Source organism: Nestor notabilis, unplaced genomic scaffold, assembly GCF_000696875.1.
Source record: "Nestor notabilis isolate BGI_N333 unplaced genomic scaffold, ASM69687v1 scaffold12288, whole genome shotgun sequence".
NCBI lineage: Eukaryota > Metazoa > Chordata > Aves > Psittaciformes > Psittacidae > Nestor > Nestor notabilis.
In genome coordinates this window covers 18,256-43,839 of record NW_009938766.1, presented here as the reverse complement: position 1 = coordinate 43,839, position 25,584 = coordinate 18,256, and the positions used below count along the sequence as shown (strand labels likewise).

Genomic DNA, 25,584 nt, shown 5'->3' with positions numbered 1-25,584 from the left:
TAAATTGTATAATGCACAACCTTCTTATTTTGATTTTTTTTCTGCCTGACATAGGGCTGATGAGCTACTACCCAGTGTGGAGGGTGGCAGCAGATCTCAGCCCTTCTTGTTCAAGGGGAAGGGTTTTTTGTGTTGAGCTATTCGAATTTCCAGTGTTTAAGTGAAAGAGAGCACCTGGTACAGTCTGACTTTCAGAAGGCTTTTGGTGAGACTCCACAGGGCACTGGGGAACTGGAGTAGGGATGAGCTGTCAGAAATTGTCTTGGGGAACAAATCAAGGAAACTGTGGAAAAAGTGCTCTGCTCTTGTCAATGCAGAAGCTGTTTGTGTTTTTCCCAATCTTTTTACTAGTCAAAGGGTAGGGAACTCATCTGCAGAAAGGTAGGAGGTACTGAGCTGGGAAAATCTACAGGTGGCACAAAGCTATTTGGTTTTCTCTGCCCTTACAATGAACATGCTTTGTGTACACATAAGCATCATCATGGTAGCTGAAAGCTAGTATTGATAACTGCAAAAAAGTGCACCTTGGCTTCGGAAGCTTAAATACCCATTAGCGGTTCTGTGTTAGCAGTATGAAACTACAAACGGAACCCAAGTAGCATCATGCTGCAGAAAAGAGCTCTGCTTAATGTTTTGGCCTTGGAACACTCACACTCCTTTCCTTGAAAAAGACACAATAATGATGTGGAAAGTTGCTGAAATAGTGTTGAGGAGGGAGGTGGAGAGCGGCTGTTCTCCTGTTTGCCTACAATGGTAATGGAAATTAAAATGAGTTGAACAAAGATCATCAAAAGAAACCTAGTAGAACCATATTAGAGCTACTAGGAGCTAAAAAGAGTAATTGGGAAGTCATTTTGAAAGTATCTTGAAAAATATTAACCTAAAAGATAACCGAAGCCCTTGAAACCTTTTACTATAAAGGTTTGACAATTGAATGTGACAGTGGGGAAACACATCAGCTGTGGGAACAGTCTGGCTCTATCTTATGTGCACTAGTTTACATTTACTGAAGGCTCTCGAGGAGAGGAGGAGGGGAGGAATGAAGGTGGCTACTCAGACTGCTTCTGTGGAGGAGCTGGCATGCAATTAATTTGGTTTTCATCAGAGTTACAGAAGCCAACTTCTTCAGCTTTGAAATAATCTTCAGGTTTTTTATGGACCTTTCATTTGCTTTTAAAAATATATGTAGTTGTTAAAATGTTCGAATGGCCTAAAAGCCTTGTGTTGTCTTGATCTCGGTCTTGCTAGTGCCTCAGAAGTATAATGACCTTTAACTCCTGCCTATCTGTATATTTAAGGGGTGTTTTTTTCCTTCTAGTCAGGCTCTTGTTCTGGAAGCTTATTTTGAATAGCTTATGTCTCCAGACAAAGGTGGTCACATTTACCTTTTGCTTTTGCCATGACAGATAGTGGAGGAGTTACGGGACCGAATCTTGCAGCTGCGCTTTCCCCACAGGGTCCAGAGCAAGGAGGCCACTCCAAAAGCAAAGAGGAAAACGTTTGGCAGTAGTTCTCCCTCCAAGTCTCCACCAGTGGCTGGGGCCCAGTCAGCCCTCTCAGACAGACCCTGCCTTGTTGTGCTGCACAAACCTTTGGAGAAGCTACTCATCAGGTAGTGACAGAGATCCAGGCCATCAGCACAGCCTTCTTGCCCTGGGAAGTGGGAGAGAGGAGGGTCTGTGGATGGTGCTGTCAATTGCAGGATGAGTGCCGTGAATCCGGTGCTTGTTGGGTGGGTTTGGGTTGTGTGGCTAGGAATGGCAGCTCTAGTCTGGGAGGGCTATGACAGGCAGTTTAGTTACTCCTAACTAATATGCAGAAGTGAATTTAGTTACTGCTGTCTGAGCAGGATCCTGTGCTGGGCAAGCCATGTTCTGTTGCTGCAGGGCTTGTGTCCTAGGCCCAGCAAGCAGGCTGTGAATCTAGAGAGCTCTGGTCCTGAGCAGAGCTTTCTGTCCACCTCAGTGAACCACACTTCTTCCCTCTCCTAGGTATGAGAAGCTGCCTTCTGACTATCGAGCCCCCTTCATTCTCAACCTGGAGCATCCCCCGGTGTCTGGCCCGCTCACTATGGTGGCCAATCGTACTGCCTCTTCCACGCTGGCCTCGCTGTCCCGCTACTTCTATCACCAGCGTTGGATCTGGAGTGTCCAGTCGGGGCTGGCACCAGCTGTGCCCATCACCGCTGTAGCCCAGCTCCTTTCCACACTCACAGAGTAAGCTGCACACCTGAATGGGGGTGATTTCTCCAGCTAATCCTGGGGATGCAGAGAAAGCAGGGTAAATCTGAGGCTTTACTATAAGAAACAGTTGAATCTGCTGTGCAGAGGGTTTTGGTCCTGTACACAGCTTCTAGAGCTATGTGGGCCAGTGCTTTATCCAGTTCTGCAGCTGCAGTTGAGAAAATGGGGGGTCCTGGAAAACTTACAAAAGGGCAAGAGGTGTTATTGTTTCTGGAGTATGCTGGTCTTCACACTGGATGTCCTGTGCAAAGAGTCACATGTCCCCATTCTCTGTATATAGCTCCCTGTCTTGGGAAGGAAGGTGTTACGGGGTGAAGGGTTCAGTCATTCCTGTGTTTAAGGCTTGCAGTATGAGTGAAGAAGCCCACCATGTTTCTCTTGCCAGGGTTCGTCTGTCAGAGGGTTTCCACTTTGCATCTAGTGGGGATGGAATTATCAACATGGTGCTAGAGCTGCCCATACAGGTGAGCCTGGGTTTCATAGTGTGGACACAATCCCTCATTGCTTCTTCTGAGGTGTATTCACTTGCCTGTGATGGGATTTTGCGTCTGCTTCGAGCACACACCCTTGGAATGTACAGGGAAAACTGCCTCGTCTCTTGAAGTAAAACAGCTTGTGGGTTGGGTCTTTTCCTGTCTTTATCTGCAGTTAGAAAGCTGCTTTGCTGGTAGAGCCATGCTGTGCTGGAGGGGTTCTTGGGACTGGGGCTGCTGCAGGTGGGGCTGGGTGATGGGCTGGGTTGTGCAGAGGGCGCTAAGTACATGTAGACTGTTGCTGCTGGCCAGGCTCATACAGTGTCTCCCCTCCAGATCGACAGCTCAAGCGAGAGCAGCAGTGGCAGGGAAAAGCACACCTGTGTTGTCCAATACATCCTCTTCCCACCCCACTCCACCTCCACCAAGGACAGGTGAGGTTGTTACGCTGCTCCCAGGGAGGGCTGGCAGGGGCTGGCTCCAGACTTGCTCTTTGCAAGCAGTGTGGGAAGGAGAGTACAAACAACAAGCTGTCATGGATTGATTATCAGTTAGCTGGGGCTTTCCCTGCAAACCAGGGTTTGTGTGTCTGCTCTTGCAGCTCTGAGAGGAGCAGCAGTGGGCTGCTGACTCTGTGCCATCTTGCAGGACTTGCCTTATGTCTTTCCTCCAGCTTTTCCACAGATGATGACAATGATACAGAGGTAGAGGCTATTGAGGTGGACACAGAATTGAATCTGGTCACTGAGTGCTGGGTGGAGCCACAGAGTGGCCATGTCCACAGTACTGCTGAGAACTGGAAGCACCTCCATGGCTTGCCCTACCAGAAAATACCTAAAGCGGTGAGTCCCTGAAGGGGTAAGGGCACGGGCTATTTAGTGGAGGGAAAAGGGTTTATTCCAAGTGCAAGGGCCAAAAGGGATGGGAATGTTGTTAAAGAACTGGACTACTGGTCAGAAAAGGTTTCTGGATTGCAGGGCAGTAGATGTAGTGCTGCTGTGGGATAGGTGGGAACGTGTAGATTACTTTGTCAAAAGCCATTCTGTTGGAAGGAAGCAAGCTGGACCAAAACTGGGATTGTAGGAAGCACTGCCAATGCACCTCCTGAACAAGGCAAAAAAGAGGCTAAAGGGCTGGTGGAGAAGGAGGGAGCAATGAGACAGGGCAAGTCAGGGGATGGGATTATGGGTGTTTCCTCTCCTTGCTTTTAGACTGTTTTCTCCTGCATTTGGGGGTAATAATTCTGCTTCATACAGCTGAGCCTTGACTGCTTGTTGCAGCTCTATCCCCGGGACCTTGCGTGCATTGCCACCATGCTGACTTTCGAGTACATCAGCCAATTGTGCCAGAACAAGGAATGGGTCTGCCCTCCTTCAGAGGCCAAAGCTACTGAAGGTGAGTCCAGCATGTATGTCCTAGCAGGTTTGATGGAGCAAGAGGCAACTAGGCTCTGAGTGTCTCAGGGTCAGTTAGACTTTTTCTCGAAAGTGGAACAGGTATTTTGACAACAACTTTCTAGAGTCTGATGGCTGTGGGTCACTGTTGCACTTGTGCTTAGCTGCCAGAGAAATGGCTTCATTTTTGGAAGGCCAAAAAAGCATTGAGACTTTGTGCCCAGGCTGGAGAGGTGACCCTGCATGAATAGGGAGGCTGGACCAGATGACCTGCAGAGATCCTTTCTAACCTCAGTAGTTGTGTAATTCTGTGAGAGGGACTGACTTCTGAAGCAGATGGAAGCATCTGATCTGACATGATTAACATAGTTCACTGCGAACTCCAAGAGTATGTGGGAAGTTCACCCTTGTCAGGCAACCTCTTCCAGAACATCACTATTTTTGCTTTCTTGTTGCTAATTCACCTCATCCTAGATCTTTTGTTTGCTTGCCTTGCAGTGAATAACAGAGCAGTTATTGGGTGGATTTGAGGGAGCCAGGGTCAAGCCAGAAGCTGAGGGCAGGACCTGAGGGAACCATATTGGGTCATATCACTGGCCCTGTGGGAGGGGGAGAGGGCCAGGAAAGCTCAGGGCCTGGACAGCAGAGACTCTTTCCTGAGGAAAAGGACAGAAGATGCCTGCAGGGAAGTGCAGAGCCTGCCAGATGGGAGATTTCCCTCAAAGCAGGGGCATCCTTGTCCCTGACTATGCTGGTAATTCAGGCTACATCTGGCTCCCAGGATGGTCACTGCTCTCCAGCAGTGTTACCTGCAACATTGATGTTCTGGTTTTGTCTCCTGGCAGCTCTGTGCTCAAGCTGTGTAAGGCCTTGTGGTGGCTTTCTGTCCCTTCTTGTATGAAGGTGGCAATAAGCCCAGGGGCTCCTACTGCAAGGTACCTCACTGTAGGTAGCTTACAACCTGCTGCAGCCTCCGTCAGGCTTTGCTTTTTCCCCACATTCATTGTTTGCATCCCTCTGCCCTCCTAAGCAGAGGGAGTTGGGGTGGTGTTGCTGTGTACCTTCACTTGTGCTGCCTGCGCTGCATTTAGGGCTGGCACCTTACATGGGGAGGTGGCCTGGGAGACCGAGCTATGTGGTGCCCACCAGTATTTTACATTCCTGGTTCTTGTTGCAGATCCAGACATGGGGGCTGGTTTTCGAGTGCATGAGATCCCATTCCAATTCAACCTCATGAAGCTGTTGCCCAGGTGCCAGCAGGTTGAAATGTTCTTCCTGATGCTGACAAAAGGTAGGTAATTCGTCACCACCTCCCTCCTCCTGTACACCCTCCATGGCTATAAGCAACCTGCTGTGTGCTTGTCTCCCTGGGCAGCAGGCATGCGAGAGCTGTCCTGCCTCTTTCAGTAGCTTAGTCCTGTTCTCCCCATCTCTGCAGCCCCAGAGCTGTCCAGGTATATTGCTATCTTTCTTGGGATGATAGTTTCAGAAAAGTTGCTTTTGAGAACATAGACTGTGGTAGTGGCTTCTTGCCTATAGCCCCAAATATCTCCAGAACAGTTACAGTAGCAGGGTCAGTGCAAGGTAGCTAATGATGATAAAGCTGGAACTCCAGGACTTCCTCAACATCCTCTAAGTCAGCCTTGCAGAGGTCGGGGGGGGAAACTCCTCGCTGTGTGGAAGTACCACTTTGTAAAGGGCTGTCTGCTGGGGACCTGGGCAAGTGGTGGCTGGGGAGATGCTGTCTCTGAAGCTGCCATGGTTCTGTTTTGGAGCAGAGAATGAGGAGGTGACCAAGGACTCTTCGTTTGTGCCCAATGAAATGCTACTAAACCTCTTCCATGGCTGCCTGCAGCATGACCTCAGTGACCGGGAGATCCCCATGGCTGATGCTGATCATGTGGCTTTCATGGAGCAGGTTCTGCAACGGGATCGTGATGGCCATCAACCCCCCTTCACACTCCCTGTGATCAGAGGTAAGGGCCAGGAGTGTGGCCTTGCTTTCTCAAGCCTTTTCCTCAGCTGGTGTTTCTCAGGTTGGTTTCTCTGTGCTCCATTTCAGAAGAAAGCCTGAAAGCATCTGGGACCCTGGAGCAGCAGGATGCTTCTGCATCCTATCATCTTGTTGGCAGCAGTGGTACCAGGGATATGACTGGCTCCACAAGTACTCTGCAGGTACTGCTGTACTGCTGTCCTTCTCCTGAACCTCCTCTGAAGGCAAGGCAGCAGCTGTCGAAGAGGAGGAGAAATAAGGGAAGGGTTGAGAACAGATTGAAAGGCTGTTGTTTTCCTTGTGCTTGGCAGCAGTTTGAGCCGTAGCCTGTGGCTGAAGTCAAGAAGGAATCTTGTAGGTGTGTGGATAGTTGCACTCACCATGGGCCTAACCTGTTAGAGCAGCACTGATGCTGTGCTGCAGATTGCTCAGAAACCATGGGCAATTGCTGTCTGGAGGTCAGAACCAGCCCCAGCAAAGCTGGCTAAGCATCTCCTGACTCTGTGCTGTGTTTCCTGGAGCCAGGCTGCTCTCAGAATCATGCAGGGGGTGGCCTGGGTGATTTCTGTGCTGTGCCAGCTAGCAGTCATGGAGAAACCTGCTCTGTGTGTTGCTACCTGCCTCAAGGTGAGCCTGTGCTATGAGTTTATCCAGCTTCTGGTCTTTCATCAGAGCCTTGGCAACACAGACCTGCCTGAGGATGATGTGACCCTGAGTGACGCGACGGGGCCCTTTCCCCCACAGTGGCGGTGTTACGCCAAGCTGGTCAACCCACAGCATGTCTTCCTCACCTTCCTGCCAGCCACCTTCTCAGGTGAGCCTGCCTGCTGTGGGGAGTGAGAGGGGGAGCAGTCCTAAGTGTTTCCTCAGAAAGACAACAAAAGCAGAATTGGCTCCGGTAGGATGGGCAGAATATTGAACAGTGGAGTCTAGACTCGGTCTTTTTGCACTGTATGGCCAGGAATAGAGTAGTGCAAAGTGCTGAATGTCTTGCTCTGCTCTCCTTGGACATGGTGCTGCTCACATAGTGTTTTCAGGCAGGGAATGTGGCTTTGAGTTGTTTGCTGGCTGCAGTCATTGGGCCATTCTCCCAGTAGGTTTGTTAATGAATGGAGTAAGGAGACTGTTAATGGGATGGTCTGGGAGAGTCCCTGCTTCTGGGCATTGGCATTTGTCTGGCTTCTGCTGAGCTGCTGGTGAAGGCTGCTTCGCTCAGCTGGAAGTACTCTGTGGAACTGCTCCTACACACAAGAGGTAGCAGGGACATCTGCCCTCTTGGGAATGTAGATGGAGGGGTTAAACTGTTCTCACTGGACAAAGGGTGATTTTATTTCATTTTCTTCCAGATGTACAGAAGCTGATGGCTTGTGGGTTAGACAAACCTCCAAAAGATGAGAGTCCATCTGGGGAGGATACCCTGGGAGCTGTCTGTGCAGAGCAAGTCAGGGATGAGGCTGAAGAAGGGGATGCTGCAGTGCCATTACCTACCCTCAGCATAACACCAGCCCACGGTACCACCCTCGGGAAAGTACCTTGCTAAAGTATCAGTATCCTTGCTGTTCCCAAGCATACTATTCAACAAATTGAGATAGGAGGAATAACGGGCTACTGCAGTCTGTCAGCATCGCCAGGCAGTCCAGTCAGCAGAGCCGGAGTCGGGACAAAGGGCACAGTGAAGCCTCAGCCAGCTTTCATGATGTTCATGGGAGGGTGAAGGAGTGTAATGTGAGCTGTGCCCATGGCCCAAGGCTGGCTCCTGCTGGGCAAGGAGGCTGCAGGTAAATAGAAGCTACTAGCAATGGTAGTGCTGGGCTGCACTGGAAAGTCAGTGACTCTCGTGTCATGATCCAGACTGGCACTATGAGCAGCACATTATCCTAGGGAGAGGAGCACAGGTCTTAACATGTATGGGATTTGATTGCACAGCTACTGGTGTCAGCCAGGTCTGCGATGAGAATAAAGGGTTGTACTGCTGCAGAAAGTGGCGGTGGCAGTGGTGAACAGTCATGGCTGCCCAAATATGGGATCAGAGTGGCCAAAGCACTGGGTTGAGTGGTTGGGTGCTGGGTGAGAACAGCCCCTAAGGTTTGAGTGTAAAACCAATACCTGCCTGTGGGTGCTGCTGTGAGGACTGTGACCTCTCACAATAGGATGAGGAGCCCACCAAAGGCCCTTATCTCAGGATTGTTTCTTTTGCAGAAGTGAGTCGTGACCCTGGAGAGCAAGGTGGCTCCTCTCGCAGAGATGTACATATCTCTTTCTGTCACCAGAATTCACAATCTGAGCTAGGCGAGTGCCGCCGATTTCGCTGCCCCATTTACATCTACAGCTGCTCTTTGGAGCTGTTAAGAGAGCAGCTTGTCAGCACTCGGGCACACCGTCCTCCTCGGGACATCTTTTTCAGGTAATACCAACCATACGAGACAGGAAACAGAGGAGCTTCTTCGACAAGAGGCTGGCTCTAGCCCTGCCTTATTCTCTTGGCTCAGCCTCTCTGCCTAACAGTAGCCATTGCCTGTGCATGCCCTAGAGTCCTGCTTTACTGGCGCCAGAGCCATTTATAGTTTAAAATGTGCTTCACTGGAGCTGAAGCTGTGGTTCTTCTTCTCCAGGTCCCAGTCTCTGGAGCGTCCTCCTGCTGCTGCTTGGCTAGACCACAAGCATAAGGAGTTAGTGAGTTACTGCACGTTGCTGCAGGAGCACTCCCACCAGTGCTATGTGAAAGGTGAGGAGCCACATGATGGGAGCTGACACAGGATGTTGGGGATGGACCCTGAATCTTCTTTTAAGAAAGCAATGTCTTGTTTTTCTTGTGATCTTACACTGAGTAAAGGGAGGAGCTGTGGGACTGATGTCCCACCAAGAGGGATTTAAAGATACTTCTGCGCATTCCCTATAGGTCTTGTATAGGCTGTTCCTGGACATGTGCAGTGTTGTGGGGGGACATCCCTTCTTTGACTTTTTCCTCTCACCTTCAGGATGGCAGATCCCTAGAGTACTGTGATGCAGCACAAGCTCAGGTTAACATGTAGCATTAGGCATCCTGGTTGAGCCTTGTTGCCCAGCACCTGCACTGAATACAATTCTGTTCTGGGACTTGGTGAAAATCATATGTGGCTATTGGCTGAGTCCCATGGCCCATCCTTGTGGTGGAGCACTCAAGCTCTGTGTTTGATCTGTAGGGCTATTCAAGAGCCTTCAGCAGTCTCACAGCATCAGCTCGCAGGACCTTCTTACAGCCATGGACTACTGTGAAGAGCTGCTCCAAGAGATCGGTGTGCAGCCACGTCCGCTCATTCCGAGAGAGCCACCAGCATTTACATACGCACTCCAAGACAGCCAGCTTCCAAGTGGGCAGCATAGAGCAAGAAGAGGAACAGAGCTCTAGGGAGAGGGGCGTCTTGGTCTCTGAATCAAGGTAGGGTCCCATCTCGGTATTACTTCTGTACATTGGGCCTGGACAGATCTTTTTTCAAGTATCTTCTGCTGCCTGCTAAAAGGAATGTTGTAGGGTAGGGTCTAACTGAGCCACGTGTAAAAAATATTTCCAGTGGGATAACGACCCATTTTTATGTCCACCAAGACATTCTCTTTTTTATGATCTCTGGTGACATCCATCCTTTTGCTTTCTCTTGTACTCTTAGCTCATTACTGTCCCATCTGGCCTGAGCTGGAGGGCGGTTTGTCTGCAAGTAACTCTCAGACTTGTTTCTGGAGAAATTGCACATTTCCTGCTGCTTGACTCATTTGAGTTTGCTATTGACTCTGGGTCAATATCAATACCATCCTTTTCTTATGAATAAAGTGGTTTGGGTTTTTTAATCAAAACTGGAAAAAAAATCACAAGAGAAATACCAAGGCAGAATTGAAATATGCTTGATGCTAAACTCCTGTCCTATTCCTTAGGGTATTTATGAGGTTTTTATTGCCTCTGGAGACTTAAGGAGGCGAAAATGTACTCTACTGTGCCTTAGTATCTGTCAAAAACCCCACCTTCTTTAGGTCCTTTGTCCTCTGTTTGCAATTGACTGTCCTCAGTTCCTGTATGTGAATTTGTTCGGAATCGCAAATCCTACTTCTTATACTATAAGTCATCAAGATGAGGCTTTGAAGAACGCTTAGTGTTTGGAAAGTCAGATGCCTTCTTCAAGTGCTACTTTCCCAAAGAAGAAGCTGTGGGAACTTTTTTGTGTTTGTAAGATATTATGGGTCACCTATCCCAATGCATATGTATTAACTTTACTGAAGGATTTACAGCTTGTGACACATTGCACCCTGATCTGCCATCTGTATTACTAATTCAAGAACCTGGGGAGTACTTTGGCCAACCAACATCCCACTCCCCAGATTGTTTTTTCTGAGTTTTAGGGACTGATTCTGCCATGGAGCTGTTAAATGAGCATGGGCCTGAGCTTTTTGCTCTGCTCTGTGCTGCCAAGACTCAAGGGGTGCTGGCATGGTGGTATTTGCTGTGTTGTGTCCTGGGCTGGGTGTTGGTAATTCAGATTGCTCCAGGCCTGTCGCTGTACTCAGCCATTTGTCTCTCTTTCCCAGGGAAGGTGTGTAGCGTGGTATAGAGTACCTGGCAGTGGGATCAGCGTGGTTAACCTGCTTCTGGCCTGGCTTCAGACAGCCCGAGTGCTTATCTGTGTTAGTGTGTGTAGGAGGGTTTCTGGGGCTGTAGGGGTGGGGGCTGTGTAAGTCACACCATGTTTAAGCCAGTGAGGTGGGATGCAGGCAGGGTAGATAATACATATAACTACTCTTGTTTCTTGATGTACCTGTCTGACTTGTCCATAATCCTGCCAGTGCGGAAATGGAGGACTACAGTGAGCAGGACTCCCATAACGTTGCTAGCCCTACAGAGGAGCCAAAGAGCAGTGTAAGCACCAGCTGCTGCTCAGAGTTTCCCCTCTCGCTACTGGAAATTGGGCAGCCCTGCCAGGCTCACCCTGACCTACATAAAATTATCCAGGTGAGGAATGTGGAAGCTTAGCTTGGCTCCTGCAGGAGGGTGGAATGGAATGTCTGCTTCACATTTGGGATTTCTCTTTTAGGAAAAATTCCTTGAAATTGGAAGCTTACACTTCAAGCCAGTGCCATCAAATCCTCACTATTTCTTCTATTGCCCACCATCAGCCAAGAAAGAGGTAGGCAGGGTGCTGCCCTGGCAGGCACCTAGTCCTTGTGAAGGGAAGTAGCTTTGCTTGGTTTCAGATCTGGATCTGGGGTTGGCAGACCCATGGGTACACTGAGCCCCTGGGGCGTCCATCAACGTCCTGCTTCACTGCCTGGCGTGGTTGAAGTATCTGCCCTTCCTCTTTCCATCTCAGGAAGAGGCACCTCGGGATCAGGCAGACAGGAAAGGCAGTGAGGACATGGAGGGATCGGAGCCAGAACTGGCAGCTGAAGAAGGTAAAAATCACTTGCTCTGTCCTGGAGAAGAAAATGTCTGTAGTATCACTGTGGCGGTGCCTTTCAGAGCTTGGCTGTCTCTGGGGATGTGAACCTGACTTGCTAACAGGTCTGTGTCTGGGTGCTGCATTGCCACAGAGAGTGACCCAGAGCTGGAGGTGGAGTACCGTGAGAAGCTGGAGCACGAGTTCCCAGACACAGATTCCCTCTCGGACTCCAACACAGTGAATCAGGATGATGACTCCTTCAGTGTGCTGGGAGGGGATTCACTCAACGAGCAGGAGTTCCTGGAGCAGGAGATGCCCCCGCTTTTTGTGCACCTTACCTGCTCAGTGAAGCTGCGTAGCCAGCACAGCTCCATGCCCGTGCAGTCCCTGCCAACTTGTCTAGGTAAGGGCAAGCCTTGGTATGAGGATAAGGGGCAGTAGGGCTTCTGTCAGGTCCCTGTCGGGTGAGCAGTGCCTGGAACAAACATGGTGTCCTAAACAGCAGTCCCTCTGGACCAGCCCTCCCTGTACGAAGCAGCCCTGGGTCTCCCAGCACCAGACAATGGCTTCTTCACCAGGTCTCCCACTTGCTGTGGGATTGATCACGGAAGGTTGAAAGGATCATGGAGGATTGTGGCCTTCTTGAACCTGTCCAGGTGTCTGAGACAGCCACCTCTTGCTACCAGGCTGTGCGTGTGTGTGTGTATGTGTAAGCAGAACTATTTGATGCTTGATTCCCTTCATCTGTGATCTCTCTTCAGGGGAAGTTCTGGGCTGCCTGGAAAGCTGCCAGGGTTTGAATACCATTGACTTGGGGGACCTCTGTGTGACCCTGGACATTTTTGTGCTGACGCTGCCCCTAGAGATAGAAGTTGTGAATGCAGACATTCTCCACAACAGGTAGGTGGAAAGAGGCTCAATCTGCCTGCCCTTCCCAACCTGGCCAGTCTTGGCTCCTCTTTGTGTTCTGAGACTCAGGATTGTCCTTCTCGGAGCCTGCCACAGCCCTAAGAAAATTAAGATTTTTCACAAGAGAGGTGCACCTTCTTTAGAGATCCCTTTGCTCCTCTTTGGAGTTTGTGTCTATTTATCCTTTCTGGCTCAAAAGCTGAGGCTCAGCCTGCTCTCTCCCTCCTGTGACAGATGCACCTCAGAGAGCAGCGTGTCCTTTACACGCTCTCCAGGGCAGCCATCCTCTTTCCGCTCAGATGAGGATATCATGCACAACTTGGAACGACTCCCATCCACAGGAGATGAAAGGTATGGCATTGCAGGTGTAGCAAGCCCCTCATGGGTTCCTTTTGCTGCCTGGGAGCTGCACTGTGGTAGCTGCTTGAATAAGAATGACTGGTTGATATTTTTTTCCTCTTTCCTAGGCACCCTGCACTTTCCAACCTCCCTGGAGTGCACAGACAGGCTATTGAAGCCACTATGAATGAGGTAAGCCAGCCTTGCCTACTTCTTGCTTCCAGCTAAAGCAGCGTGGAACACTTCCTAGCCTGTTCCAAGCTATAACCTCTATCAACTGATCTGACTGTCTGACCTTGCTGGTATCACACAAGCCATTGGCCTTGTACTCTCCAAAAGTGTGGAATTACCCTGACAAAATTCTTACTGCAGTTGGGGTGGGACAGGCAGAGCTTTCCTCCAAAGTCCTTTTCTTATGTACATTCAGAAGGACATGAGGGATATAAGTAATGAGAGGGGTTTCTCTCAGCCTCTTGGGATTTGGATCAGAACTGGGGCAGCCTTGCAAATGCAGGTCATGTAGGTCTTGTTCTGTGTCCTTGCTCTACTCAGATTCGCTGGCTCCTGGATGATGAGATTGTGTCTGCACTGCGCCACTCGCAGGTCATCAGCACCTCCATCCTGCACCGAGTGGCCACCCACATCTACAACTCCAAGGGGCGGCCCAGCTGTCACAGTGAGGTGGTGCTACTCCAGTTTGTCTTTGGACCTGAGCACTCTCTGGAGAAGTTCAAGGAGGTAAAGAGAAAGCCCTGAGGCAGCTTCATATACTTAGCTAGCAGGATGCTTATTCTCTGTTGTATTGCAGGAGTTCAGGAGAATGGTGCTGCCAGGCTACATGCTTAATGCAGAAGGCAGTGACTACCACTACATCTCCGTCAGCCGCCTGCACTCCAGGCGGGCAGCTCCAAACCCTTCAGGGGCACCCTGCTTGCAGCAGCCAGCTGGAGTGGGCACCAGGACAGCCCTGGGCCAGGCAGGCCAAGAGGGGAGCAGTGAAGCAGAGACAGAGGGTTCCGAGCTACACCATGCAAGCTGTGCCCTCCCAGAAGAAGCCCGGGGTCTCTGGGGGTGGCCAGAAAGTGAGACACGCATTGTGTCAGACACAGGAAACCCCATAGGTGGGGACAGCCACCTGCAGGATGAGGTGAGAAACACTGAGGTGGCGTTTTGGTGGGAAGGTGTGGGTAACAAGGTAGAAGGACACAGGAGGATGATGGAACCTTTTTTGGTGCCTGTTTTTCTGGCCTTTTTTGCAACCTTGACTTGTGTGCAGGTCCCAGGAGAAGCACTGAGCCTTGAGCATAGTAGAGCACCTGGCCATGACTCCCTGGAGGAGGCAGCTCCAGAGACAACCATACAGTCACTACCATCCTCATCCTCTGAAAAGGGCAACAGTGAGAAATCACCATTGGTGACACCAACTGCAGCAAGCCTGGCTGACTCCATAACACAAGGCAGGGAAGGTAGGAGCTGTGAATGTGGGCAGGATATATCTCAGCCTTGGGAACTTTTAAGGGAAGAGCCCAGTTCTGGTTGTGGCATACAAAATATGATGGCTATTCCTGTTCTGGTCCCTAAACACCAGAATTGGTACCCAGGACTGCACCAGGTCTCTTCCTTGCCAGGGTGCTGACAATTCACTGTTTAACAGTACCCAGGGTACTAAGTTGTGCTGCTGCACCGATATCCCTAATGACATGAAGTTTCCAGTGACTCCAGGAATAGCTGTGAGAGCCCTATTCCCCAGCACTACCTCCTGTGGCCAGCACTGCCTGGTTGTCCTGTGGTGTAATTTTTCTCTAGCACATGGGGTGTGTGAAGAAGTTTAACAGATGCTTTCATGATCAGACCCCTCTTCTCTTGCAGGCTCCAGCAAGCAGCGTCCCAGCCGTGTGCAGAGCCTGGTGTCGAGCCAGGGCAGCATGGACTCTGACCACCTGGGTGAGTCTGCTGGGATGGGGTGACTGACAGCGTGCAGCCAGGCACTGGCAGTGACATAGTAGTGCAGGAGTGAGGGGGGACAGAATGCCTGGGCTGGGGTGACCTCTGAGCCCTGAGGATAGGGCTCTGATCTCCCAGAGCCTGCCATGCCCAGGGAGGAAGCTGGCTTGCCAGGCCTGGGACTGAAGCGAGGGTACATTACAGGTTATGATGGTGGAAGCAGTGACTCAGAGTATGAGGAGGCACTAATGAGTGACCAGGAACCCAGGTGTCCCCTCATGCCGGATTTCTGGCTCATCATAAAAATCCAGCAGGACCGAGTAGAGGTCTATTACCACACACGGTAAGGAAGGTCCCGTGTTCGGCCACTGCTTCTCTGTACCAGAACCTTATTGCCACTTACTCATCTCTGGACAGGGTCTCCTCCCTGCCCAGTGTGGGTGGGAAGCTGCAGGACTAGACTGGTGCTCCATAAGGAGAAAGCTGCTATCTTTCCCCACTGCATTTCTGCTTCCAACACGCAGGGACAGGCACTGTCCAGGTGCCCTGCTGACCCTTTGTTCCCATTCCCTGTAAAGCAGCCTGAGTGTGGAGAAGGCAGCATCAGCAGAGACGGAAGAGGAGCAGCCAGGGGAGTGCCAGAGTCTCAACCAGGTGGTGGTGAAGAAGATTAGTGAAATCTGCAGGGTTGTCAATCAGGTAATAAATCTGCAAAGGGGAGGGACAGAGCTGCCAGTCATGAGATGGCTTAGATAAGAAGGGACCTCTGGAGGCTGTCTGGTCTGAGCCCAGCTCAGAGTGGGGTCTGGGGAGCTTGTTCAGATGGTGAAGTCTTAGCTTGGGGGTCACAAGAAAAGGGACTAAGTCTGGCCCTAAGCCCTTCTCCTTGTTATCTCCTGTGGGCTGTGCAAGCAACAGAACCAATCCTTTCTCATCCTTTGCAGCGCTTGCTGCTGCAGGACCTGCATGACAGCCACATATGCAACTCATTACTGGTGGCAGAAAGTGAGGAGGACATCTGGAAAAGTGAGACACCCTATACTTCATACAGGCAGCGCGTTATGCCCACAGATGGTATGAACACTGCTTTGGCCATGCCTTGGTGGCAGTGCTACTGCCTGCCCAAGAGTGACTAAAGATGGTGACTTCCACGCTATGGACCCAGCTGTGTCATACGTTCTTTGTAGATTACTCTGTAGAGGAGAGCTACCAGCCCCGGGACTACTTGGCTGCCACCATGCAGTTCATGCCAGGGCACTTTGCTTGTGATGTTGTGTGGAGCACACTCATCCATGTGCATTCACGTCTCAAGATGGGCCCCAACATGGGGGTCTCACGAGGTGAGTACAGTCCAGTGCTCTCATTTTATATGTCAAGAGTCTGGCTTCTGGCTGGATTGGCACACCAGAGAGGGGTACATGGGATAGCTAACATCCCACATTGCCCACAGCTATCCAGGCGCTTCGCTCGGTGCTCAATGCCTTCTCAGTGGTGAACAGGAAGAATATGTTCGTCTACCAGGAACGTGCCACTAAATCTGTTTTCTACCTCCGGTAAGAAGCCAGCATGACTTGTTGGCCTGATCCTGCTCTGCTACATGTGTTACACCAGACTAGAGCAACTTGGGGCAAGAAGTTTCTGCCCAGCCTCAGGGACCCTGCTGTGTCCCAAGCAGCAAATGTGTGATTTCTGATGAGTTAGAGTCGCATTAAGACAGGTCCCTCCTGCTCTCCCTGGGCTAAGCGTTTATGTGAGAGGGAAAAGAATATTTTTGAGGGAACCAGGGAGTAATTTTTCCACAAGCTCCATATCATAAGGTCTAATCTTCAGAAAGTGCACAGGAGAGAACAAGGAAGATGTGGTTCTTCTGTGGAGGTTGTTGTGATGCTGTTGTCTCTGGGAATGGAGGCTGACATGTCTTTCTCCTGTATTCAGGCTGACTGAAACCACCTACAGTGGGAAGGTGTGGGAAACAGAGAGTGTCCTTAGTCCAGCATCTCGCTCACTGGCACTGACACGCAGCCAGGAGCCCATTTACACTGAGGACCTAATGGTGAGTCTGCTGTTCTCTGGGAGTGGATGTGGGTGCTCTTGGCCACTGGAGTGGAGGGAACTCAGTAGTTCCAGCAACCTGGATTTTATATGGGATAAAACTTGTGTTGTAGCTGTGTGGAGTGGGGCAGCAGTGGGTGGATTCTGCTGACCTTGCTGACAACACAGGACAGTGATGGATCTAAGCTGCTTCCCTGTGGCTGATTTTGCTTCTCCAGGGTTCTCGTTCCTCTCTGGACTCAGCTTCCTGCCGTAGTGTGGACTCTGCCCGCCCTGTGGGACAAATAGACAGGCACATCCAGCTAATGGTCCATGGTGTTGCCCCAGCAGGTAAGTGTTACAGCACCTGGCAGCAGATGGACTGCGCTGATGTAAAGCAGAGGAATAGAGCTCTGCTCCCTGCTGTCCTTGCTTGAAGAGCAGAGATGGTATCTCCTTCCTGAGCAAGCTGCTCTTCCTTAGTCCAGAGCTACTTTCCGTTGCGTCTGGATGGGAATGTGAGGAAAGGATCCGTGGCCCACAGTTAAATCTCCTGCAGACCAGGTGGCTTATGCCAACTTTCCCTATGTAGGAGTGCACTTGTCTTTACCTGTTGTACCAGTAGTCCTTTGTGATCATGAATGGGTAGAAAAAGATGCCTGAAGAAATTGATGGCAGGGAAGGACATGTTCTCTGTGGGAAGTGAGTGTGAGGGTGGTGCATCTGAAAAAGGCAGTGAGGGATGGTTTTGGTCATTCTTACTGGATAGGGTGGAAAAGCTGCTTGTACCTCTGCTTACTTGTCAGGGCCTGAGATCACAGATGAGCTGGTGAAGGTGCTGCGCAGACGCCTCGATGAGGCCACCCTGGATATCATCACTGTGATGCTGGTGCGGAACTGCAAGCTGACCCCAGCAGATGTGGAGGTGACTCAACTGCTCCACTCATCGCAGAGCCTGTAACACTTTCCTAATTTTTGACCTATTTCCTGCCCCAGGGCAGGGAGGGCCAGGACAGTTTGCTGCATCACATTCCCTGCTCCAGTGCTTGCTCAGACTAGCATTCACTGAGGTATATACTGTGTGGGTGCCAGGGTAGGTGGGACGTCCTCTTTGCTTGGGTTGACAGCAGGGCTTCCCTGTCAGTACCCCTGGAATATCTGCCCACATCTGTCTGAGGGTGCTGTCTATGGGCCAGAGTTTTGCAACTCCACACTCTGCTACAGCATAGCCAGCTGGCTTGATTTGGATCAATATCAGAGCCCCAGGGTATCCTGCTGGTCTTAGCTGAGTTTAAAACCTTCTCTCTGCAGTTTATTCAGCCCCCTGGAACACCACCCACAGAGGTCCTGCAGTTCGCCCTGCCGCCCTCCGCCCTGCCTTGGCTTCATGCAGTGGCCTACTACCTGCGCCAGAACTTGCTCATCTTCCTGCACACCCCGAAGTACACAGACAGCAATGTGGAGCACCATTTCAAGGTGAGGAGGGCTGTGAGCTTGGACAGCAGTCTGCTGCTGGGGCAATTTGTTGGGGCAGCTCAACCACCATGTTCCCAGCTCTGCCATGTAGTGTTAGGGAGGAACCAGCACTGAACACTGAAGCCTAGAGGAGTTTAGCAGGACTGTCAGCAGTTCCTGGATAAGCCTTGTTTTCGCACAAGCAGTCACTTGCTGGGCAAAAGGCAGCAACCACAAAGCTCAGGCTCACAGTCATCTCCCAGGAGCATAAGAGAAGACCCTCTTGCAAAGCTGAGCTTGGCTTCTTGCATGGTTCCCTCAAATCTAAGGACTGAAACACCACAATTAGTAGAAGTCAGCATGGCCATATCAGAGATAGAGGGTGAAGCCAGATGTGTAGTACCATATAACTCTGTATAGAGCTCTAGGGTCTTCCTTCAACCCAACAGTGGTAAAGGCTGTGCTGGCAAGTGACTTAAGTAGGTCTGGATTGCTTGCTACAGGTCTGGGGATGAGCTCTGCACGAGCTCTGCTTCCAGTTAAGGCAAGTTCTCTAATCTGTCACTGTTCTTCCTTGCTCTCCTAAGCACTACTTCAACCACAGTGGGAGCATCCCTGACCAGGATCTCTACCTGTACAACAAGCCGGGTGGCCAAGGCACTGGAGGAAAAGGTATCATGCTCAACTTATTTCTGAAGCAGGGTATGGGGTTGTGTGTTGGGGACCTGCTTCCAATGTTGGAGAGCTCTGGGTTACTGAGGAGGGCGAGTGCTGGGATAGTGTGTTCCTCCGATGTCTGGGAAGTGGACAAGGTGTGTGCCTGTGAGACTGCACACCCTAGCAAGTGTGGTGGAGTAAACTAAGGCATTCCAGAGAGCAACTTGCTAAGCTTGCCTGTTGCTGTAGGAAGCAGCTCTAGGTTGCAGTACTTGTGTGGCAAGACACAGCAAGACCTCAGCCAAGTGTGGGGCACAGAGGCTCAGTGGGGATGGAGGTGAGAGCAGGGACAGTTATTAGAGGAGCCTTGCTGCAAAGGGGTAGCTGGATGCTGTGTGTAACTGAGCACAGGCTGTGGGGGCAATGTCCTTGCTCTTTTCTCTGGACTGCTGGAGGAGGGATTGGATAGGGCCCATTGGGCAGCAGGCTGTCATGTCATGTTTTGTCCAGGCCATGTGGTCTGTCACCTGGCCATCATGTGTCTTGTGCCCCTCTGCACCATCTGAATGTTCTTCTGTTATGTAGGTACCATGTCGGACCTTGTGCAGCACCTCTTTCCACTCTCCCACTTCCAAGGTAGCACCTGTGGCTCCAAGTATTAATCCAGTTCCCTTGTTCCCTTTCCTGTGCAGCTCCCTGGCCCTCTGGTCCTTGCTGTTCTTGTTTTCCTTGTGTTGTGGCTTCAGCTCTGACTCCTCTGTGTGTTTGTGTGTGTATGTCCATTTAGCTGAGCCTCCTCTTTCTTTCTGGCTGGATAAAGAGCAAACAGAACCTGCTGCCCTGGGATGGCAGCTCTGCAGTTCCTGGCTGCTGAGGGTCCATGTGCTGCCCTGTTGGCTTGCAAGCAGTGAACTCCAAAGTCCTGCACCCTTTTTCCCACAGGTCCAAACAGGCATCTCCTCCCTGAGGAAGACAGGAATCATGATGTTTCAGCTGTGGTTTCATGCTCCAGGATGTAGCACCGTCATTCTCCCTGTGGCTATGTCCTGGGGTGGGGGGTTCCTTTGTGTACCAAGGGGCAAGAATGGTTCGGCATAGTAGATGTGTACTTTGTCTTGCAGTGAGCCTGGGTCAGAGGGGTATCAGAGGCCCTCACAGATGGGAGCTAACAGCTTCCTAGCACCCCACCTCTCCACAGAGTGCAATGGGTGACTATGTAGCCAAACTCCAGCGCATTGGGCAGTAAGGTCTTTGGCAGTTCTTGCTAACTTACCTCTTCCTACAGAGCTCAGAGCTCAGGTCTTGAGTTTCTTGCCTGTTTCTTGCTTGTGATCTAGTGATTGCATTTTGGCTTCTCTGCTCCTGTAACAAGACTGGAAGCCTTGTTCCCTGTGGCAGGGAAGTTACAATTCCTACTGGTGGGACAGGGCGCAGCCATCATCTCTGCCCCAAGAGACTGAGCCAGCTGCATGGTGCTGAGTGCTTGGTACATGCTTGGAAAACCAGCTCTGTCTTGGGGACCGCCTACAAAGGAGGAGTCTGCTCCTGTGGTTGCTGACCGTGGCCTGCTTGAAAGTATTGCTGTGGGAGCACATGTCCCAGCATGAGGAGGACATGGGACACTGTGGTTGGTTGCTCTTATGTCCCCACTTCAGAAAGACCGAAGCAGAGCAGAGGTACAGGAATGGATGTGTTAAGGAAACATGCCAGAGAGTGCGGAGGCTGAAGGGACTCAGTGTGGTAATTTATCCAGGAGAAGAGGGGAGTGACTACATCTTGGTCTACAATTAGCACATGAGCATCCACTGTCATTTTGGTGGGCCTGATGCTGACTGTCAAGCCAGACAGTTGAGGAGTTCATGCCCTTTACTGTTTAAAGAAAGAAAGTCTGCTTGGTAGAGCTCATATTCACTGCCATGTGGGGTGGATTTGCTGCTTTTGATACCTCTGTATTGGCTCTCACAAGGAGAGTTGTCCTGCAACCAGAGGCTGTGTGAGGTGGAGAGAGCCCCCTACGTGAGCCCCTCCATGCCCTGCTCTGAAGGGGGATGGGGCTGGGTAAACACCTGGTCCTTTCTACCTTTGACAGTTAGGAAATTATGATCTTTACCATTGTTTGCCAGATAAACTGTTGTTCCTGTGCCTGTCTGGGGAGAGACATGTTGTAGGCTGTTGCAGAGCACCTCTGACACAAGGTACAAGGTGGGGGCTGTGAAGCAAACACCATGCTGCTGCTCTGCATCTGAACTGTCCCACTGTGTGTGCGTAGGGCTCAACCTAGAGAGGCTACAGGCAGGGCCTGAATTTTACTCTGCAGCAACTCCAGGCTAATACTAGGTGTCAACCTGCTTTGTCTTCAGTCCTGCTGGTTGGAGTGTGCAGGGAAGTTGCCTGATCTTGTACGGGTGTACAATGAGGAGGGGACTGTGAGTGTGATCTGCAACAAGTGTCATGTGTACACTCTTCCTCTGCAGGCACTCAAGGTTCTTCGTAGCCTGGAGAGGGCTCCTGGAGAGTATCTGGGCTCTATACTGTCTCTTAAGAGGATAGGGATGGTGAGCCCCATCCTGGATCTTTCTCCATGAAGGCCTTCCTAGGGCAAATGGAGATACCTTCCTTTTGCATAAGAGGGTGGACAACCCAGGAAGCTCTTGCAGGCGAAATCTGCTGTGACTTTGCAGGAGGGGGATTCTTGGAGCGATGGAGACACCCTGTGCCAAACACCATGCTTCTTACCCTGGCTACCTACAGGCACAGCTATCCTCTGCTCCCCTGGCTGCATCCCCTCCTGTGGGCCCTGCCTGCCATGTGGCACTGTGCAATCCAAGTGGTGACATGACAGTCTCAGGTGTGGGGTGGCAGGCTGTAGGCAGGACTTGCAGAGCTGTACTTGGTGCTGGGCTGACAGAGACTGTCTGGGGCTCTCCCCTGCAGGAATAGCATGCATTGCCCTGACGTTTGTGGATGAGCACGGCAGCCCCACCTCACTGCCCCCTGGGGAGAGGCCTGACCCTCTGAAGCTGCCTTCCTCCTCACCTATTGTGGGCCTGCTGCAAGACACTGACTTTGAAAGCCTCACTGCGGTCAGCAAGCACCAGCCAGAGGCTGGGACCCTGCCTTCAGGTACAGAGTGAAACAGGGCGCAAGCTGCCGATTCCCTGCTGCCTCCACATCCCCTGAGGCTGGTGAAGGTGGGGGTGCAGAGCCACTCAGGACTGTCCTTTCCCCGCAGAGCCCCGCGTGCTGGTGCGCCTGGATATCTGGGAGAAGGGCAACATCAGCCTGCTGCAGCTGTCAGAGAAGCTGCGCGGGGCCCTGCGCCATGCACTCTGCGATGCCGTCATGGAGTTCCTCGTGCTGCCGGCCCCGCTCTGCGTGGAGGCCCTGGGTGCTGCAGACCTGGAGGAGCTGAGCTCTGCAGGTGAGAGCCCAGCCAGCATGGCCACCTTGAGCCCCCTGCCTGGCGTGCGGGAGCTGAGCTGTGCTGGGGAACTCAAGTTTTGGGGGCTGGGAAGGAGGAAACTGTTCTCCCCTCTGCCAGATGTGCTGTGGGATGTCTCAAGAAAGAAGCCTCATAGAAATTAGGGTTGGAAGAGATATTTAAAGGTCTGTGTGCTCCCCAAGACTGAATGCACTTTGCTGGATGTTACTGAGGGCTCTCTCCCTTCTCTCCAGCCAGGCTGTGGCAAGCTACAGGGGGATACATAGGGACACCATCACTGTCACAGCAGGAGGCTCTGAGGAGTCTGATTTGCTCTGTCTCCACAGGAGGCCTAAGGAGGACCATGTCAGAGACTAAGGGCCTGGCTCTGGCCACCAGTGGGGCTGGCAGGAATTGTCCTCCACCCTTGCATTTCACCTCTGCTCCTTCGTCCAGCTCTGGGGAGCCTGTGACACCCACGAGCAAGCTGGGACGCCGCAGCTTCTGGGACATGCTGGTAATGTTGCTGAGGGACCAGTGGGGAGCAGGGCCTGTAATTCCTTCTGGTGTGTTAGGCCAGGAGGAATGAGAGGAAGGATTTGGCTGGGGTTTGGAGGCCGGGCTGGTAGCAGGAACTTTTGAGATCAAGGTACTAACTAGGCTGTGCATGTGCACAGCATTAACTTGGCCCCTTTTCCCTAGAGCAAGGCAGAGTCCTCGGAGCTGGGCAGCCCCAAGACTACTGATGACATTGTGCTGGAGAGGCCAGAAGAGGCTCGCACGAGGCGGCGGCACAAGACTGAGAGTGTCAAGCAGCACCAGAGCCAGGATCGGGCCACAGCCACAGCAGAACTGGAACAGGCACAGAGGCAAGCAGAGCCTGCAGGCGAAGCAGCTGGGCTGTTGTTTCCATCCATCTGCTGTACATTGCTCCATAGCCTGACATCCTGCTGGCTCTATATGTGTCTCAACTCTGGACCACATCCCCTTTCCTTCTAGTTTCTCCCTTGCACAGCAAGTTAGGGGAGCTGCCTTCTGCACACAAAGCCTCAATCCTTATTGCTGGAGTGCTGCTGGCACCACTGCTGGTTCCCCCTGGCAGAGATCTCTTCTCTGCATTGTGGGGCCCTGTGCAGCACCTGACACCCCTATGGCTACTGACCCAGAGAGACCCAGCTCAAGGGCTGTTACAGGCCAAAAAGAAGAGTCCCCAGTCTCCTCTGGAGCTGGGGGAGGACCACTGCACTTTTGTGCTTTCATTGCTGTTGACTGATAATGGTGTAACTGTGCTTCTCTTCCCAGGCGCCGAGCCTGCCAGTTGGAAGAAGGGGATGTAGGTACCATGCACCCAATCTTCAATCAAACCTGCCAGCAGTGGATGGCATTCATGAACCACTTGGGTATGTGTCTCTGGCATCAGCTCCTCCAGAGGGGCTGGGAGTGGGCCTTTCTATCCAGAGCTCTGAGGACAAGTCCTTGTATGGCACCAAGCCATCAGTCTTCATCCCTTGTTGATTTCTACTTAGTTACGCACCCCATCTCTCCCCAAACCTCACTGGAGTCTTGTGGCCAGCATGAGCATTACAAAGCTGTGGCAGGAGTCCTGGCATGTGTCCGTGCATCTGAACAAACTCACTAAGGCCTGTGGTTGCATCTGCCATCCTCCAAATCCAGGGCTTGCTGGCCTTGGCTGCAGTTGCTTTGGAGAGACGTGGACTCCAACAGCAGCTGGGGTAGGGATTTAGCTCCCAGATGTAGCAGGGAGGAAGGATCTGAGCCTCTGCAACATGCTCTGGGGCTGTGAAGCTGCATGAGAGACACCCAGTCTTTCAGGGAGAGAGAGGAGGAGGAACATGTTTCAAATGGTGAGATTTGGGTCTGTGTAGCTGCCCTGTTGCTGCTTTCTGGATACCTCCCACTTCGGTATTTGTGCTTCCTCTCACAACTCCTGCTGGCAAGGTGCACCTGTCCTCCTCTGATGAGGAGTAAGCCAGGAAACGAGTAAATGGGATTAATAAAGTACTGTGCTCATGGCACACAGGGAGTTTGGTCCAGGTCCCACTTCAGACCAGAGGCTGAAAGCATGGGTTATTTCAGCCTTTGTCATCTCCTTCTTCATATAAGGTCCTTGTTCTCCACCTCTGCCTGCCTCAGTCCCTGGCAAGGCAGGAACTTGGCCTGCTCTGTGTGGCAGCCTACTATATGGGGCTCCCTCAGCCCTCTGCTGCTCAGGTGGGCTGGGCTTGGCTCTGGGGCAGCTGGGCAGCTTGTCCTACAGTACTTCTTGCATGCAGGGTGCCCATCAGTGCAGCAGTGCTCGGTGGAGATTGTGTCCCGTTTCCTTCTGTCCTCCATCCTGGTGGAAGTGGTGAGCCTGGTCACTACCCTGGCGAGTGATACCACTGTCAAGGTGTTTGAGCAGATCTGGTGAGTTACACGGTTCACAGTGGGCTGTTTGGCACCAGCAAATGCCCATCAGGTGTGCCAGCCTCTACTCCATGGCTCTACTTGTCAGCTACCTTTGATGTTCTTCTCTGCAGCTGCCATGGTGGCTCTGCTTTCCTGCCCTATAAACCTGGCCAGAGCGCCAGCCCTCGCCCTGCAGCCGTCAGGCACTTCATCCTGCTGGGACGCAACTTCCAGCAGTGGCGGTGCAGCACAGAGCAGGGTGAGTGCCTGGACGGGGTCCACAGGACGATGTGCTGGGGGTTCTTGGGGGTGGGAGATGTCTGAGCAGGGTTCCCCTCCTTGCCGGGACAGGCTGCTTGTGCCTGGAGGTGGGCAGTGGGTTGTCTGGTTTCAGCTCCTGAGACCTTACTCTCAAATTTGCTTGTAACTGCTTATTTCAAGACTAATCAAGCAGTTTTGTGGCAAAACATCCTGTAGTGCCACTTTGATGTAAGATGTAAGAGCGGGATGAACTGGTACTGAGTATCATAACTCTGGCTTCCTGCAGCTCACAAAGGGCTCCAGCGCTTTGAGGCCATGGAACTCAGTTCAGCAGAGAGAGGCTCTGATCCCAGCCTTGTTGGACGAGATCTGGTGCCCCGGCAAAGATTCCTCTTTATGGAGATCATTGACAAAAAGGTAGCAATGGTGCCCGTGTGGTGTCTCCTGAAAGGCAGACTATTCCCAACTGGCGCAGGGATAGAAAGCAGAGAGAAAGAGTGCCTGCAAAGGCACAAAGGATCTGTGCAGGATGTCTCTGTGTGCCACAAGCAGAGCTGGGGGTTCCCTGCAGCACTCAGGAGTGCTGAGGAGCAGTAGCCCTTGCTGTTTCTGACTTTAGCTGCCCCACTGTTGGACTATGATTGCTCTTTCCC

General features: G+C 51.7%; 1 protein-coding gene across 1 annotated transcript in view; it reads left to right on the top strand.

The window, feature by feature from the left end:
• The window catches only part of SZT2 (seizure threshold 2 homolog (mouse)), a 57,611-nt gene that overhangs the window by 17,413 nt on the left and 14,614 nt on the right, over positions 1-25,584 (top strand). The window contains 44 exon segments of the mRNA XM_010019506.1: positions 1,407-1,612; positions 1,992-2,216; positions 2,629-2,707; positions 3,053-3,150; positions 3,390-3,558; positions 3,997-4,111; positions 5,288-5,401; positions 5,886-6,086; positions 6,173-6,285; positions 6,776-6,917; positions 7,450-7,614; positions 8,303-8,507; positions 8,716-8,828; positions 9,286-9,376; positions 9,378-9,521; positions 10,913-11,078; positions 11,161-11,253; positions 11,437-11,521; positions 11,630-11,908; positions 12,267-12,405; positions 12,649-12,765; positions 12,882-12,945; positions 13,306-13,491; positions 13,562-13,900; positions 14,030-14,219; positions 14,623-14,697; positions 14,902-15,040; positions 15,279-15,396; positions 15,642-15,771; positions 15,885-16,037; positions 16,148-16,250; positions 16,633-16,750; positions 16,968-17,079; positions 17,535-17,653; positions 18,040-18,204; positions 18,771-18,855; positions 21,775-21,963; positions 22,073-22,261; positions 22,609-22,778; positions 22,964-23,130; positions 23,564-23,661; positions 24,556-24,688; positions 24,802-24,929; positions 25,218-25,348. Of these exon segments, the coding sequence (XP_010017808.1) occupies positions 1,407-1,612; positions 1,992-2,216; positions 2,629-2,707; positions 3,053-3,150; positions 3,390-3,558; positions 3,997-4,111; positions 5,288-5,401; positions 5,886-6,086; positions 6,173-6,285; positions 6,776-6,917; positions 7,450-7,614; positions 8,303-8,507; positions 8,716-8,828; positions 9,286-9,376; positions 9,378-9,521; positions 10,913-11,078; positions 11,161-11,253; positions 11,437-11,521; positions 11,630-11,908; positions 12,267-12,405; positions 12,649-12,765; positions 12,882-12,945; positions 13,306-13,491; positions 13,562-13,900; positions 14,030-14,219; positions 14,623-14,697; positions 14,902-15,040; positions 15,279-15,396; positions 15,642-15,771; positions 15,885-16,037; positions 16,148-16,250; positions 16,633-16,750; positions 16,968-17,079; positions 17,535-17,653; positions 18,040-18,204; positions 18,771-18,855; positions 21,775-21,963; positions 22,073-22,261; positions 22,609-22,778; positions 22,964-23,130; positions 23,564-23,661; positions 24,556-24,688; positions 24,802-24,929; positions 25,218-25,348 (6,360 nt within the window).